The following is an 11,606-nucleotide window of genomic DNA, read 5'->3' on the forward strand; positions in this document are numbered from 1 at the left end:
GTGGTTTCCTTTGCTCTGCGGAAGCTTTTGGTTGGAGGTGGTCCCACTTGGCTTACTTTTCATTTTGTGGCTTAACACGTGAGGTGTCCTATCCAAACACTCGTGACCAAGGCCCACATCGGGGAGCTTCATCCCGGTGTGTTCCTCCGGGAGTTCCATGGGTTCGGGTCCTGCATTGAAGTCTTTAGTCCATTTCTAATTAATTTTTGCGAGCAGTGTACGATAGGGATCCCGTTCCATTCTTTTCTGTGTAACTGTCTTATTTTCCCAGCGCCGTTTATGGAAGAGATCGTCGTCTCTCCATGGAGTCTTCTTGGCCCCCTTATCAAGTGTTAGTCGACCGTGTATGCCTGGGTTTATTTCTGGGCTCTCGGTTCTGTTCCATTCGTCTGTGTGACTGTTTTTATGCCAGTGTCCCGCTGGTTCGATTACTGTAGTTTTATGGGATAGCCTGAAGTCCCAGAGTGTGATGCCTCCCACTTGGCGCTTCTTCAACTAACTCTTTTTTTTGCACATTATAAGCTTCACAAGCAATGGAAGCCCCTCAAGACTTGCTATAGAGAGGAAGAAAAACCAGCCAACCAGCGTGCGCATCCATACATGGATGAATGGGTTGATGAGCTGTGACATATGTACACAGCGGAGACTATTCAGCTCTAAACAATTAGGAAACCCTGTCATTGGGATGTTGTTGTTTTCTTTTAAGACTTTACTTATTCATTTGAGAGAGAGAGCATGAGCGAGGGAAGGGGCAGAGGGAGAAGGAGAAACAGGCTCCCCGCTGAGCAGTGAGCCCAACTCGGGACTCGATCCCAGGACCCCGGGATCACGACCTGAGCCGAGGCAGGCGCTTCACCGGCTGAGCCCCCCAGGCGCCCTGGGAAACCCCGTCATTGGTGACATGGATGCACCCTGCAGGCCTATAGCTGGGTGAAACGAATCAGGCGGAGAAGGACAGACTCCGCAGGACCTCACTTCCATGTGTACTGGGGGACGGGAGCCAGCGGAAGGGTCCCCGGCATGGGGTAAACGCCCATCAGGGATGTGACGCACGTGAGCCCCGTAGCTGACACTGCGTGACACACTGGGCAGCTGGGAGGACGGCAAGTCCTCTGAGTCCTCATCGCAAGGATAATCTGTTATTTCCTTTTCTTTCTTTTCCTTTTACTGTTTCTAGATATGAGATGGGTGTCAGCCGAACCTATGGTGAGGATCATTTCACAGTATCAGTGCATCAAGCCATCGTGCTGTGCGCCTTAATCCTTTATGGGAATGTATGTCCGTTATCTCTCAATAAAACAAAGAAAATGCAGAGACGCCTGGGGGGCTCAGCGGTTGAGCGTCTGCCTCCAGCTCAGGTCGTGACCCCAGGGTCCTGGGATCGAGTCCCGCATTGGGCTCCCTGCATGGAGCCTGCTTCTCCCTCTGCCTGTGTCTGCCTCAATCTGTGTCTCTCATGAATAAATAAATAAGTAAAATCAGAAAGAAAAAGAAAGAAAGAAAGAAAGAAAGAAAGAAAGAAAGAAAGAAAGAAAGAGAAAGAAAGAGAAAGAAAGAAAGAAAATGCAACTTTTAATACATTTTTTAAAAGCCTTGGACCCTCTATGTCATACCTGGTTCTCCATTAGGGCCAGGGGGTCCTATGTCACCAGAATCTCCTTTTTCACCTGAAAAAAAAAAAAAAGAGAGAGAGCAAGGTCAGACCAAGGTCAAGCAGAGGTGGGCACATCACATGAGGTCAGAATTGCCAAGATTCATGGTGTTATTTCTTCCACGTGTAATGTCCCAGGGTTCCCCACAGACCCTCCCTTTGCTGTGAATACGGGGAGGTGTGCTCTACAGATAATTAATTCTTCAGGCTCTATGGATGTGACGTGGAGCATATGCTCATGACGAGATGAGAGAGATTACCAGACGGTCCTTCTTGAAGTTGATTCTGAAAAATCCCGGTTGTGTCATAGAACAATCTGTAGCTATCATGTCACGAACCCTGAGTCAGTAACAACTAAATCTGACTCCAGTGCTCGCCCCCGTCACGGCAGGGGAACAGAGAAGGTGGGATGCTGGCTGTGGGAGGGCCCGGGGACCTTCGGGGCCGCCGGGCCTGAGACACGGCCTCCTGGGGACAGGACACGCCCCACAGCCCCCGCCCCACCCTGCTGCCCAGCTTCGAAAACAAAGGGGTTGGACACAGTCGTGCCAACAACGCTGTCTGGCTCCTGTAAAGTCAGACGACAAATCCATCAACGGCACATGAGTACTCCTGCCGTGTGATCTTCGTCCTCCCTGAGACAGCCCGGACGTCCCCGCTGGCGTGGGACGGGGAAGGAGCAGTGCCTCCCCCGCTCTGGATTCACATTGTATCCCGTCCGCGTGGAGAGGCAGAGGGCGTCGGTCCCGTCCACACGAGCCTGTGACTCCCTCGCCAGCATCGGGGCTTGAACGTGACCCGAAGGTCGGCTGGACGAGGGCCCGGGAAGCTGAGCGCGTGAGCTAAGCCAAACGAGGGGCTTGTGGGCACGCTGTCCCTCGGCGAGACGCTGGCCTTCACCCCGAGCACGTGTCGTGTACGAAAAGCACACACGTCTCTACTTGGGCGCCAGCAGGCGTTGCGTTCTCACCGACAGCTAAGAGGTGGCAACGACCCAAATCCCCAGAGGCAGATGCATGGCCCAAGGACATGTGGTGTAGCCACGATTCAGCCTCAGGAAGGAAGGAAACGAACCGTGAACACGTGATGCCAAGTGGACTAAGACAGACGTCGGTGCATCCCGTGGAACACGCAAACCCGTGGAGAGGCGGGAATCGGATGAGAGGGGGCCACGGCGGAGGGAGGGGCCCGGAGACCCTGCTCCACCAGGACTAGGTCCCTCCTCCGGGAATGAGGCGTCCCGGAGACGGTGGTGCTGGCTGTACGTCACTGCAGGTGTGCTTAATGCCCTGCCTTGTGCACTCCGAGATAGTTAAAGTGGCCACTTTTATGTGATGAGTATGTCACCACTATTTGTCAAAGCCTTTGTGCAGCACACCTGTCCCTCTTTGCACCCTGCAGGTCTAGGTGCTCTTTCCCTGGTGGGCTGTCCCAGCAGGTGCTCCCCACGGCTTTGCCAGGAGACACGTGGAGCTGGCCTGTCTCCATCACGCTCCTGGCAGAGGACCTGCTCCTGCCGGGGACGGGCTGCAGCTACGGGGAGGTGCGTGGCCACCAGTCAGAACAAACCGCCCCAACCCACTCACAGCTCACAACCCCGACAGAACCCTGGTACGGGCATGGAGCAGCCCACACCGCACCCCTCCCTGCCGCAGGTGCTCGGCAGCCGCCGACCCCGCCCCCCAGCCTTGGCCTCCTCATTAGCACCCCCAGGAGAGGTGGGGAGGCCTCCACAGGCCCACTCATCGCGAGCTCAGGGCCCGGGGACTCCAGCACAGGACACACCAGGGGCTCGGAGCATCCTCGTCCTCCCGGGCCTGGGCCTCTTGACCTGCCCACCTCTGCAGGGCTGTGCCATCAGACGAGGCCGCGAGAGGGACCCACGCACCCGCGGGTGTCACTACAGGGTTGCTTTCACACTGGCTGTTGCCTTCCTGGGCCCCGTTCTCACGGAGAGCCACCCCAGATCTCAAGAAGTCACCAAAGCTGGAGGTGGACAGTGTTTCTGGAGCATGGCCCTCCCATCACCCAAACAGGGCTCAGCGCTTCATTCTCCGCCCGGGTGCCCTGTGAATCCTCTGGGACTGGGAGCGCTCGCCCCACCCCGGGTGGCGCACACCCTGCAGGCAACTCTGACCGATCCCAAATGCAAACCCTGGGACCGAACATACCGTGTGCAAAGCACACAGAAATAAACAGGCACAGCCCCCAGGCAGGACAGCCAACCTGCAACCATTCGAGGGCGCCCGCGCGTCCGCCGGGGAGGGAATGGGGCAAGAAGGGCGTCGCAAGTACCTTTAGAACCAATGGGACCAATTTTTCCATGGCGACCCACACTGCCCTTCTGTCCTTTGTCACCCATGTCTCCTGTAGAAAACAACAAGATCAAAGTTGGTTGGTGCACAGGTAATTCAGAACACCTCCTGCTCAACATGACCCACACGCACACACGCGCACGCACACACACACGAGAGGAGACGGAGGTGCACAGCTCTCGTCTTCGTCTCTTCCAGGTCACGCGAGTGATGGGCCCCGGGTGGTTCTTGCTGATAGTTTCTGGAGGAAGGCACACCTCCCCCGGGAAGTCACACGCGCTGCGGAACGAGCACCAGCCCCGACCGCAGCCACGGCCCCTCCTGCTCGGCAGCTACATCGGTGCAGGGAAGTTGTCTGGCCTCCGTCCCGGCCCCAGACCACATGGAGCAGGCCACAGTCCCACCGACCGGCCCACGGGCTGCCCTCGGGAGCCGGAGGTGCACGGGTGGCTCTCGTCCCCGGAGGCCAGCGGAGGGGGAGGGAAGGTTGACAGAGGAAGGCCCAGGGAATGCTTCGTGACCCCCAGCAGGGCCTGGTTGCACAGCACCCATCAGAGCCTTCCGTGCGGCACTGAGGGTGGCCACCCCGCTCTGCCCCGAGCCCCTCCCACGGTCGCATCACCACAGGCTGGCCCAGGGACCTGTCCGCACGCCGTGAGCCCACAGGACCGGCCTCGCTGACCGATGCACGGCGACCAAGACAGGCAGGTGTCGCCCATTCACAGGACAAATGGCGCCAGCAGAGGGGATTTTCTCGACGTGAAGGTTTTCTCCCACAATGTTCTTAAACACCTGGCATCCGCTCCCGCCCGTCGGCGGGTGGTCCCCGCAGACCGCAAACCGAGCCAGCAAATCCCAAGCAAATACACGCAGAACCCTCACGGTAAAGGGAACATGCAATCAGATTTAACTTAATGACCTTAAACTGAATAAAACTAAAAGCAATTTGGTGCAAGCAGCTGTGCAGGACAGAGGTGACGGGAAGGACTTTATGCTGCATCCGGGCGAGGCTCAGCCCCCTGACACCTTCTCACGCCTTAACGCTGGGGCTGGCCCCGCCGGGAGCTCCTGGATTGGCGATGTTGCCTACATCAGGGTTGGACAGAGATGAGTGGACAGGGCACAGGCTTCGGGACCAGCCCCGGCTGACGGGGAAACACCCCCGTGACACACAAACAGCTGCCCTCACACTACCTTATCCACAAAGCACACTCGTGTCCATTGGCCTACTTGGTCACAGACGTGACCTGCTGCACAGACAAGGCCCCGTGGGCCTGGGTGGCCTGTCGGGGTCAAGCCCCAGTGTACAGCAGGACCGACGGAGCCATGACCTGCTGCTCTGAGGCCCAGCGCCCCTCTCCAGGCGCCATGGTAGGCGGGGACGACAGGGAGACCGAGGCCAGATGGCCCAGCCGCAACAGAGGCGCCTCAGGCCGCAGACCCTGTGGACGGCGTGCTGTGTGTGGTGCCGGGGACATTGGGGGATCGGACACCTGTAACAGGTATGAGAAGTGTCGTAACAAGAGAGGCGCCGCGGGGAAGCCCTGGGGAGGGGCCCGGGACCCAGCTGGGGGTGGGGGAAGGCGACCTGGGGGCTGACGCACAAACCGGCCAGGTCGGGAGTTAGGAGAGAGACAAGACGGGGTTCAGGCTGGACACGCATCTGGTAACAAGAGGGGCTGGAAGGGGGCGAGGACACGCGGCCGGGGGAGCAGGGGGGCTGCAGGTGCACTGCAGCCGTGTCGGGGGTGGGGAACGTAGGGCTTGAAGTAAAGCCTCGTCTGGGAAGGGGTTGGCAGCGGCGATGGTGGGGAGGCGCCGGGGCACGCAGGGGCAGGGGAGGGGACCAGGAAGTGGGCGTTCCCGTGGGGACCCCCAGCAGGAGGGTCCAGCAGGGCCTCAGGCCAGCGAGGTGGGGGTAACTGAAAACAGGCGGTCTGGAGGTCACCCTGCAGAAGGTGGGGGCACCCACAGGGTGGGAGCTGCGCCCTGACACTGGTGGGATGTGGTGAGTGTGAGGCCCTGGACAGAGCAGGGCCATCAGTTGAGCACTGCAGAGAAGCCTTGGGATGAGGACAGGCACAGGCCTCCGGGTACGAGGTCACAGGGACCCCAGGCGGGGTCGGGGGCCCAGTGGAGAGAGTCAGGGCAGCGGGCAGGGAGCGACGGCGGGGGGCGGGGGCGGCACCCCAGGGGGAGGGGGTCCGCGCGGGGGCAGCGCTGGAAGCTGGCCGTCCATGCTCCTCTGTGTCCCTCCGGCCACCAACCCTGAGTCACTGCCAAGGAGTGTGCTCCAGGCTCCCGCCCAGCCCTTCCTGCCCTCGGGGTCCCCGGGACAGGTGCGCCCGCGTCAAGCCCACGGTGAGCTGCCAGGGCCGCCAGAGGGAAACGTAACAGAACGGTTTCCATCGGCGGTCACCCTGCTCCCGACGGTGCGGCCATCGCCGCCAAGTGTGGGCATGTGGGGCGACAGGCCAAGGAGTCACTGTCGCGGAGGGACGCCAAACGCCACCCTGACGCTGTGCTTAAGGAGGAGCAGGGGCTCCGCCGCCAGGCCAGCGGATCGGGCTGCCCCCAGCCCTGCGCTGTGTCCCCGCCGCCGTCTGGAACGTCCCGGGGGCCCTTGCCTCCCACGCGGCCCGCCCGCCCTGCCCCCCAGGGCTGAGGCCCTGACCCCTGCGACAGGAGCGGCAGGTGACCGGGGCTCCACGCGGTCAGGAGGTGGCGGGGACGGGTGCGCCTGCAGGAAGGGAGACACCAGAGCTCGCCGCCTCCCGTCGTGGGGACGTCGGTCGTGTCCGGCCAGGGCGAGGCCGTCGCCAGAGCCCGAGCAGCAGAAGCCGGATCCCAGACCTCGGCCTCCGGCCCGGGACAAACACACGTGCTGTTCCCGCCGCCCGGCGTGCAGTGCTCCGCGAAGGCAGCGCGGCCGACCGAGTCACCTCCCTTGTCCCGACCCGGGGCCCTCGGGCCCACACGTGTGGTCAGAGCATCAGAGGTGAGGACGGTGCTCCCGCTCAGCCTCTTGCAAAGAGCATCCTGCAGCAAAACCCTCCGCGCCCGCGCCCTTCCGAGGCCACGGGGCCACCGTCCTCCCTAAACTCCTTGCTCCCAACCCTCCTGGGCCATCTCTGCATCGCACGCCCAATGCCAACGCCGATTCACGGGTGTTGCTGCGCCCGTGGCCCTTCCTTCCCTCCCCGGCGGGTACTGAGCCCTGCACCTGCCTTGGGAGATGCGTGGGACCCGGGCCTCCTGAGGAAAACCCGAGGCCTCACGGGGCAGATGTCGCAGGCGGTCCTTGAGCCCCCACCGGGCGCCCGCCGCGCCGGCACCCTGCTCTCAGTGGGCCCCGGGCACCCGGAGGGTAAACCTCCATGTGTAAGCAGCCCCACGAGGGGACACTTGCTGCCCCACGAGAGCCAGGAAGTCAGAGCGGCCAAGCGGCCCACCTGAGCCACGCAGCACACTGGTGAAGGCTGCCCTTCGGTGGCTCAGGGTGTGGGCCCCGCTGTCAGGCTGCTGGGAGCCCGGCCCCAGTCCTTCGCCTGGGCACCCGGGACACCTTACCGACACTCTGAGCCCCGGCATCGTCATCTGGGCAGTGGCACCAGAGCGGTGTCCAGCGCCTGTGTCGCCGAGCGCCTGGTAGCGTCTGCTTCACCCGGACTGAGGCCTCCGTCGGCGTCCAGGGCTCCAAACCCCAGAGAAGGGCTGACCGCTTGTGGGAACACCAGCCCCCCGGGCTGTGCCGTGGCTCAGGGCCCTCGACCAGTGGGGAGCAGGGCAGCCACCAGCAACCCCTTTGCCTTCACCAGCGGCCCCTCTCCCCCTAGACAGTGGCCTCTTCCACTGGGCCCCCCCAGGCCCTGAGGCACCAGAGGACCTGCTCATGCCACACGCCCAGCGGCCTTACAGGAGCACCAGAGTGGGGAGGGTTTGGGCACTGGGGCCAGCGGGCCTGGAGGGGGTTAGAGACCCCAGCCCGCCGTGCACACGCTCCCACCCCAGGGCAGAGCCGCTACCCGAGCAGGCTGGGAAAAGCTGCCGTTCGCTGGTGCTGGGCAGAGAGCACACTGACACATGCATGCACACACATGCGTGCACACGCCATACATGCTAACACACATGCATCTATAAACCCTTCATGAAAAATTGCTGGGGAAGCTGTGATTTTTCATAGGCCCCTGCGTGAACACACACGTGTGTGCAAACATACCTGCACCTGTTCAAACACATGTACACACACACACAAGTAGACACGCACACACCCCTTATGCTCATGCGTGTGCACACAGGCCACCCGAGGTTGTACAGCTGGTGAGCACCAGCTGGGTTTGAGCACAGACCCCCAAGGCACCCAGGAGGCCCCCCAGCACCCCTCACGCTCGCCCCCTGCCAGCACCCCTGCACACTGACCTATTGCTCCCAGTAGGAACATTCTACCTCTTGGGTGTGTTGGGGAAGGAGAGGTGAGAACCATTAAAATCTGCTGAGACTGTCAACACATTCTCTGCAGCAATCCCAGGTGGTTTGCGTGGCTGACCTCTTTTCACCCACACACATTTCTTGGGAAGCAGCCCGTGGGTAGAAAAGGATCGTGGTTATAAACCCAGAGGCTCCCAGAGGAGCGCGGATTAGAACAAGGGCTCTACTGCCGCCTTCCTGCTCCCAGGAAGGTTTTCTTGCTCCCCCAAATGACAAGAAGCTTTTTGCAAAAAGCAAATAAATGTCCCTCCCTTGGTTGTAGGAGATGATTGGAAATGCAGCAGAGACACTTAGATCCCGTCCCCTCGAGTTTGAAGAGCTCCGTGCAGAGCTCCCCAGGGAGCTGGGGCTGATGCAAGGCCCCTTCCTCCTCCCGTTCCACTAATGAGAGGTGTGCGAGAGCCGTCTGTCCTCTAGACACACACGAGGAAGGAAAGAACGGGAGCAGCTCGCAGCAGGCACGTAATTCTTATTAATTTTAATGAAGATCTCACGCAGTCCTTTGAAGTGGAGACGGGGCAAATAGAACACTCAGAATTCAGCTTCCCCAGCGATTTTTCATGAAGGGTAACGGGCACGGTGCAGAGCCCAGAAAGCCTGTCCCTGACGTAGGGTCACCCTCCACCTCCGCCTGCCAGGAGAGTCCCCAGCTCCTCAGACAGGTGGCCCAGGCGCCTCCCTAATCCTGTCTTAGCAGCGCATCTGGGAATGAGGAGCCTTGAAAACCGTGGTGACACAGGTCGCAGGCCGTGTCAGCAAAGCCAGCTCTGTACTGTTGCCACAAAGCTGTGCACACCAGGCATGGGGGAAGTCTTCTCCTTTCAATAAAGGACACAGGACAGCAGGAGGTTTCTGCAGACCCTTCAGCCTGCCTCTGTTATTTCAGAAAAAGCATCCATCAGCTTGCCCGCACTTTCTTTTGTTTGAGTTCCCTTCCCCGGCAGGGGCCTGCTCCGAGTGCTGGCCTGAGATCCCCCAACACACGGCAAGTCAGCCAAGGAGCCATCCCTCCTGCAGCCCAGCCCCACTTGGACGCAGCTGCATTTGGGGGAAGCTAAGAGGAGCAGATCAGCCGTGGGGGAGGGCGTGCAGGTGCAGGTGTAGGTGCAGCTGCAGGAGAGGGTGTGCAGGCTCAGGTGTAGGTGCAGCCGCGAGGGAGGGCATGCAAGTGCAGGTGTAGGTGCAGCTGCGGGGCAGGGCGTGCAGGTACAGGTGCAGCCACGGGGGAGGGAGTGCAGGGGCAGGTGTAAGTGCAGCCGCAGGGGAGGGTGTGCAGGTGCAGGTGCAGGTGCAGCCGCGGGGGAGAGCATGCAGCTGCAGGTGTAGGTGCAGCGGCAGGGGAGGGCATGCAGGTGCAGGTGTAGGTGCAGCCGCAGGGGAGGGCATGCAGGTGCAGGTGTAGGTGCAGCCACAGGAGAGGGCATGCAGCTGCAGGTGTAGGTCCAGCCGCGGGGGAGGGTGTGCAGGTGCAGGTGTAGGTGCAGCCACGGGGGAGGGTGTGCAGGTGCAGGTGTAGGTCCAGCCGCGGGGGAGGGTGTGCAGGTGCAGATGTAGGTGCAGCAGCAGGGGAGGGCATGCAGGTGCAGGTGTAGTTGCAGCCACAGGGGAGGGCGTGCAGGTGCAGGTGTAGGTGCAGCCACGGGGCAGGGCATACAGGTGCAGGTGTAGGTCCAGCCGCGGGGGAGGGCGTACAGGTGTAGGTGCAGGTGCAGCCACGGGGGAGAGCATGCAGCTGCAGGTGTTGGTGCAGCGGCAGGGGAGGGCATGCAGATGCTCAGGACCCACCCGCAGCACACACCCCAGGGCAGCATCATGAACAGCACCTCCAGGGCAGCTGCCGACCGATGCCCGCCTCTCAGCCGCCCTCCGAACCCAAGCTGCATTTCAATGAGTGCCCAGCGGGTTCCCGCGTGCACCACAGTTTGAGAAGCATCGGCGAAGCTAAGCCTTATGGTCAGCAGACTGCAGACAGCCCAGCTCGGCGTGGCCAGAGCCTTGGCCGCAGACCTATCCTCTACCACCCGGAGCGGGGACACGTGTACGCACCCCGGGACCCTCAGCACGGTGGGCAGGGTCACCAGAGATCTGAAGACAGTCAAAGATACTGAATTTCAAGATATTTTTCAATTGATCAAGGACCTTCCATGTCCCACATCTCACATGAGGCCCTGGAGTCACCAAGACGGAAGTGAGTGGGCCCCACTCACTGCCCCACTGGCCGTGACCTTGCATGGAGCCCAGTGAATAAAGAAACAGGCCTGGGGTGCCCACCACATACCTGTCAGGAGTTGCCATAAAGGGCCAGTCACTAGCCGGGCCACCCCCCAGGATCCCAGGAGAGCTGTCCCTTGACCCTCAGTGTCAGGGACAGTTCATGAGTCTAAGCAGTTGATGTGTTTTCTGGGATGGATTCGGAGTCCCATGGTCTTCTTGCCCTGCAAAGCCCTAAGAGTAGGTGTCGGGGCAGGGGGATCCATGATGCCCGCGAGCCCCCAGGACCTGCTCTGCCTGCATGTGCTCCCCGCTACGTACACTTGCACTGCTTCACGAGGAAAATAATACGCTTAAGAACCACTGGTGTGAGTGGCTGCATCTTCCTCTGGCACCGCTGTGAGGGCTCCAGCTACCTTTGCAGGTCACCCCACCACATGCACAGAGCCTCACAGCATGAATCGCATTTGAATGACCTCACTTATACATACATCTAATATTTTTTCTTGCCCAAAATTTTCTACCTTAGCTGGAACATAACATGTCTTTTAAACAGAGCATGAAAAATAAAAAAGAATGGGGAGAAGAGGGAGAGCAATTAGCTGTGGAGGCAAAGGGCAAGGGACGTGCCCACTAGAAGCCAACAGCAAGGTGGGGTGCCAGGAGGAAGCACCGCCCCCACCCCCAGTGAGAGCCCCTGGGACCCAGAGAACAGGATGAGACCCAGAGAACAGGGCGCCCTGGGCCAGCTCCCACCCGGGGTCTGGGTGAGCAGTGGGCGATAGGCAGGGAGCTAGTGGATCACAAGGGACCGTCCCCACGTCCAGCAGCCCATGAAGGAGGAGCTGTCGGAGGAGCAGCAGGCCCCATATCAGCAGCTCCTGCTGCCTCTTGCCTGCCCTGGAGGTGAGTTTGTCCAAGATGTGAAGGAGGAACTGAGG

At 60.7% G+C, this 11,606-nt stretch overlaps 1 protein-coding gene across 11 annotated transcripts in view; it reads right to left on the reverse strand.

Annotated features, from left to right (window-relative positions):
* The window catches only part of COLEC11 (collectin subfamily member 11), a 33,080-nt gene that overhangs the window by 3,179 nt on the left and 18,295 nt on the right, over positions 1-11,606 (reverse strand). For 8 of the 11 annotated variants that reach the window (XM_072771228.1, XM_072771230.1, XM_072771225.1 and 5 more), the window contains 2 exons: positions 3,947-4,018; positions 1,614-1,667 (listed from right to left, as the gene is read on the reverse strand). In XM_072771228.1, the coding sequence (XP_072627329.1) occupies positions 1,614-1,667; positions 3,947-4,018 (126 nt within the window). The remainder of the gene's footprint in view (positions 1-1,613; positions 1,668-3,946; positions 4,019-11,606) is intronic. The other 3 variants (XM_072771232.1, XM_072771234.1, XM_072771236.1) reach the window with 1 other exon arrangement.

Source organism: Canis lupus, chromosome 12 (assembly GCF_048164855.1).
Source record: "Canis lupus baileyi chromosome 12, mCanLup2.hap1, whole genome shotgun sequence".
In the NCBI taxonomy this organism is placed as follows: domain Eukaryota; kingdom Metazoa; phylum Chordata; class Mammalia; order Carnivora; family Canidae; genus Canis; species Canis lupus.